The sequence below is a fragment of the Mytilus trossulus genome, chromosome 1 (assembly GCF_036588685.1).
Source record: "Mytilus trossulus isolate FHL-02 chromosome 1, PNRI_Mtr1.1.1.hap1, whole genome shotgun sequence".
NCBI classification, from domain to species: Eukaryota; Metazoa; Mollusca; class Bivalvia; order Mytilida; family Mytilidae; genus Mytilus; species Mytilus trossulus.
Genome location: NC_086373.1, coordinates 98,131,911 through 98,137,905, shown reverse-complemented (window position 1 = coordinate 98,137,905; position 5,995 = coordinate 98,131,911). Strand labels below are relative to the sequence as shown.

The 5,995-nt window shown below is 33.1% G+C and overlaps 1 protein-coding gene across 1 annotated transcript; it reads left to right on the top strand.

The window, feature by feature from the left end:
* Nucleotides 1–2,497: 2,497 nt before the first annotated feature.
* On the top strand, nt 2,498–4,707 carry LOC134692675 (uncharacterized). The gene is made up of 2 exons (XM_063553148.1): nt 2,498–3,667; nt 4,571–4,707. The coding sequence occupies exons 1-2, from the start codon at nt 3,391–3,393 to the stop codon at nt 4,603–4,605; spliced, it is 312 nt and encodes a 103-aa protein (XP_063409218.1). The 5' UTR covers nt 2,498–3,390; the 3' UTR covers nt 4,606–4,707.
* The last annotated feature ends 1,288 nt before the right edge of the window (nt 4,708–5,995 follow it).

Below are 5,995 nucleotides of genomic sequence, written 5' to 3'. Positions count from 1 at the left end.
AGAGTTCCAAGTGTTGAAGTTGAAATCATTCCTTCGTAAATTGTATGGACGCCATCACGAGTTGGTTGACAGTTATGGAATATATGTTTCTAAAATAATGACGGATATGTTCCATTTGTTGGACCACAATCCCAACACGTTTCCCCGAATGTGATCTACCGAATTAGACTTATCTTATATGAGAAACACGATGGGTGCCTTATGTGAAGCAGGATCTGCTTACCCTTCTTGGGCACTTGAGATCATCGCCGGTTTTAGTGGGGTTCATATTGCTCGGTCTTTAGTTTTCTATATATAAAAAAGAAGATGTGGTATGATTGCCAATGAAACAACTCTCATTGACAACCATATGTCACTGTACGGCCTTCAGTAATGAGCAAAGTCCATACCGCATAGTCAGCTATAAAAGGCCCCGAAATGACAAATGTAAAACAATTCATACAGAAAACTAACGGCCTAATTTATGTACAAAAAAATGAATAAAAAACGAATATGTAACACATCAACAAACGACAACCACCGAATAACAGGCTCCTGACTTGGGACAGACATATACATACAGAATGTGGCGGGGTTAAACATGATAACGGGATCCCTGATATGTTGTGTCTTGTGTAATGTTGTTTGTATTTTGATCTTTTTCACATTTTTTTCATATGGTGTTGTCAGTTTGTTTTCGACTTATGAGTTGGAATGACCCTTTGGTATCTTTCGCCTCTCTTCTAATTAGACAAATCTGTTAGTAGAAAAGGCATTTTTCTTAACAACTGTGGAAAATAAGGATACGAAAGTGGTATTTGATATTATAATATGACAATTCCATGTGATCGTTGAATTTCAAGACATAAGAGGCGTTCCGACTGAAGAACGGCAAAATATTTTGATGAAATAGTTGAAGTTCGATCAAAGAGAACCAAAATAAATATAATAATAACACGGCGAATAACAAAAACAAAACATATGCTATACCTGTAGAATTATAATTAAATACGGGATGTCATATCCTATTTTTACCGTTATGTTGTTTATAAATATAAAAAAGAAGATGTGGTATGATTGCCAATGAGACATCTCTCCACAAGAGACCAAAATGACACAGAAATTAACAACTATAGGTCACCATACGGCCTTCAACAATGAACAAAGCCCATACCGCATAGTCACCTATAAAAGGCCCCGAAATGACAATGTAAAACAATTCAAACAAGAAAACTAACGGCCTTACTTATATAAAAAAAAATGAACGAAAAACAAATATGTAACACATAAACAAACGACAACCACTGAATTACAGGATCCTGACTTGGGACAGGCACATACATACATAATGTGGCGATGTTAAACATGTTAGCGGGATCCCAACCCTCCCCTAACCTGGGACAGTGGTATAACAGCACAAAATAAGAACGAACTTTAAAAACCAGTTGAAAAAGGCTTAACTCATCAGAAAAGTCCGTTTTTTTTTAGATAATTGGTTGTATTTTTATGCAATTTTAACACTGTTGGCTTTATCGTGGAGGCAATCGGAGAGCATGGAGATAATCACAGACTTAAGGCAGGAAAACTGGCAGTCCTTGCCAATTAAGATTGGAGTCGAACGATGCGTCACGTGCGGGGTTCGAACTCACAGCATCGCTGTTAACAGGCTGACGATACTGTAGATGAACTTCTTATACCACCTGGTCACATAACGTAAATGTCTTCATGATTCACATAACCTATTAATCCTTTGAATAAAGCTATTCTGAAAGGTTATCAATTTATCACCGAAGTAAGATCGTGAATTTTTTTTTTTTCTCTCTTGATATACTCACATTGATTTTATTTTTGATAACTGAATATGTAATGCTATATCTTTATGAAAACCGTTTATAGTCCTTCAGCCTGTAGTTACTATGTACTTATATTTTGGCATTGCACAAGGTCAAAATTGTAAGAATGTCAGAATGTTAACTTGATGACATGTTCACGCTAAATCCATTTGATGTGTACTGATTAATATTTTAGTCTGAGAAAACATGACTTATGTTATTTGATTAGAACTAGCTATTATAGGTTTCAGTAACTGTGAGTACTCTTAGATCGTATCTTTTGTCTATACGATTGTTGTTTTTGCATTTCTTGTCAATCGGAACAGTCTAGTCATTTCTAATTGAGTATCTACTATTTGTTGTTATGATGTGCTGTCACAGCATTGTCCAAGGTTAGGGGAGTGCTGAGTGCTTTTTGACATGTTTAACCCCGCCACATTCAAATCTGAACCTATAATTCAATGGTTGTCTATTGGGTAGATGTCTCATTGACAATTATTCCTCTTTTTTTTTTTTTTTACATCGCATGAACGTGAGGGCATTCCGGTGTATTGTTGCAACGGACATTTTTACATTCGTTTTTGACTAAAACCCGTATAATTACGCGGATAACAAAATAACATTCGTGTGCAAAATAACATTCCTTATCGCTTGTTATTTATTAATTGTATTAACAAATGCTCATGAAAATAATTTTTAAGAACATAGATACATGATGTGAAAATGTTTTGTCCTGAGAAATATATATCAAGAATACCAAAAAATTGTGTTAACGCATGTGGAAGAATATCTCAAAAACGTTTTGTAATAAACGCGGAAAAATATGAATGCCTACTCAAATCCCATCTATTTGAAAAACGAATTATTACAGAAGAGTGTCCACCATGCTCTTGCACTGCTTATCATTAGAATAGTAGAATAGAATGATATACTAATGGATGAAAAATATATATAACTGATATACAATTTATGAATTTAATACATAACAACAAACCAGAGTATACTGAGTAACTAATAATTACATCGCTACAATATAATAGTTATTACTGTGAGGTTGAATTCCCTGTCATTTTTTCATCATCCACACTCAAACTCAGAAAAAAATATAAATATGTACCGTAACCTAACTTTCAGGTATAGAGATGTGATTTTTTTTTCCTGAGACAATATATTAGGAAAGGTATAAATCGAACGTGTTTGTTATATAAAAAAATACGGAGATGTGGTATGATTGCCAATCAGACAACTATCCATCATCCATAGGTAAATTAGTAAATAGTGTGAGATACTAAACATGTTGATTCTTCTGCACTTGATGTTCTAAATAAATCCACCTTAAATATCTTTCCAAATTTAACATAAAAAATTCTCGAGTAATTAACCACCATGCATCATTTAATTGATGAAACACAGACATAAACATGATTGATAATTACTTTTTAAAAATGTATTGGACACATATAATGCATCACACCAAACACATAATCTATTTAAACAAAAAAAAACATCTTGATATAAATTCTTGAATATCACCATCCGTTTCATTTGACAGCAAGATTGCGATAGAAACACAGCTAAAATGAAGACCTTCTTGCTTGCAGTAGTTTTCTGTGCTTGTTTGGCTGTAACCTCAGGACAAAATTTATTAGGATCCCTTATAGGTCTTGGTATCGCGAGTCAACTTTTAGGAGGTGGAAATTTTTTTGGCGGAGGTAATAATTTTAATGGTGGTAACAGAGGAGGAGAAAATGTCCTGTTAGTTGAACGTGATAATGGTGGATTTGATGGTGAATTTGATCGTGGCTTTGGAGGTGGATTCCCTCGTGCTGGATTTGGTCAACCATTCTATGCACAAGGTAAGTTATATTTTACCTTCTCCCTGAAAAGGATAAATTAATAAATATGAACATTAAACAATGCAGATAAAATTTGACTTGCGAAATTATTTGATTCCGTTAATTCTTCCATTTTTTTTCGGAGCCTTAATTTAGTTTCATTAGAATCCATGTATAGTAAGAGAAAAAAAATTCAGAGAAATCAACATTGTGCCTGGCCTGAGAGGCACATGGATGTTCTAACTTTTTTTATATTGATGATTTTATAATTTTATAGCTTTGCACTATTTTCTAAAAAAAATCTATAATATATATGCCTGAACATTCTTCTTTTTAATATAATCTTGCGCATTTTTATTCGCTATTGGTCTTAAAACTTGATACGGCATGAATTTAGACCAGTAGATTAAGTACTCTGAGCTTGCTTAAATGACTGCGAGAATTCCTGGGCACCGTATACTTGTTTATAATTGTTTTGTTTGTACCTAAGCCCTTTGTTGTCTGTTAACCGATATTACAGAATTAAGCGCTTTTCATTTGTGGAATTTTCTTCTATGTACATTTTGTATGTCAAGGGGTGATTTGCATTAAACTACTCAAGTTGAGATGTGTGCCGAACGGACGGATATTTCTATATTATGCGTGCCAGACGACAAATTAGTACTACGATTGGATATCTTAACTTTAAGCGGTGTTGTGCATATCAGCCCAGTATAATACACAGTCAGTGGACGGCAAAAGTGAGTTCCCACTAAAAAAATATCCTATATCATTTCAACTACTATTGCTGATATGTATATTTACTTTATTGTTGAATTCAAATGGTATTTAAACTCATTTCAATTGTTTTTATTTTTATTATTTCTTGTACATTAAACATGTGTAAACATAGTGATTAAATATGTCGGTTTTTTTCTTCTCCAGATTACGGTTATGGTGGATATAATGATTATTGGTAACATCATCCAGCTAGTAAATAATCATTTGAAGTCTTCAGAAGTCACATTAAATCATCACAAGAATAAAACATTTGTCTTTCACTTATATCAAAAATAAATCAACAGGCCTTATGATTTTCAATTTAGTTTTTATCTGTCTATATGGAAAATAAGAACAGCAGTACTATGTGTGTATATGCTATGAAGTATGTTGATATGAGGATGACTTTATACAAGAACATTTTAGGACTTATGAAAAGAAAGTAGCATTATCCTTTAACTGTAAATTGTGCAATGTCACTAAATAATTCAAATTTTTGGTGACAAAGTTGAACGAATATCCAGTTCATCGAACTTGGGATAAAGACTACTACATATAAAGTTGGAGCTTTTTTGATATTCCATGTTAATCAACAGTTTAAATGCCTTTTTTTGGTTGTTTACTTAAATCCTATAATCAAGATTGACCCGTGCAAAGGGGGCTACGGAAAAAAAGTTTAAAGGTGAACCAATTTTGAAATGTATCAAAGATGTAAAGCATAAAATAACTCATTTTAATTCTAAATATATAATTACTGTTACAAGTATGGACACAGACGCAAATTGTCAGTGGGGTTAAAGGTCGTTACAAATGTATGGAAAGCTAGACTGGAAATGTGTATTAACAAATTGAGTTGATGTGTACATGTCTTCATTCAAATGCATTGACTGATAAAAAAAAAGGGGGCTTCAACTTCCACCCCTCTCTATGAATTACTTGTTTGAGTGTTTGAATATGGAGTTCGTTAATAAATAGCTGCACTTTAAGCGCATGATATGTCTTGATTCCTTTTAAGCTTGCTTAAAGGTTGAACTATTTTGTTTTGTACAATTATTAGTCTATTTGTTTTCTCATTTCATTTGTTTTATATTTGTCATTTTAAGGTCTTTTATAGCTGACTGTGCTGTATGAGCTTTTGTCATTGTTGAAGGCTATTTGGGGACCTGTAGTTGTTAATCTTGTTTTAAATTTTGGAATGTAGCTGAAGTCAACAGACATAGACAATTCACCCAAGTTTTATAAAATGATGTGGAAGTGTTTATGTGAATACTTGAGATGGGAAATAAGGAAAGTGTCAAAGTGACAACAACCCAACCATAGAGTAGACAACAGCTGAAGGCCTCCAATGGGTTTTCAATGTAGCCAGAAACTCCTGCACTTATAGGTGTCCAAAAACTATAAAATCCCTTCTTTTTTTAGCATATTTAAAAATTCATAACACAGAAATGTATAATCTGAAATTTATTTAATTCAAAAGGGACCTTAGGTCAATAGTGTAAACAATTCACCAAAGTTTAGTTAAAGGTGATGGATGCATTTTTGTGTTATTGTTCAAAATTGGAAAATTCTCTCTTTTTTAAGGAACCCCAA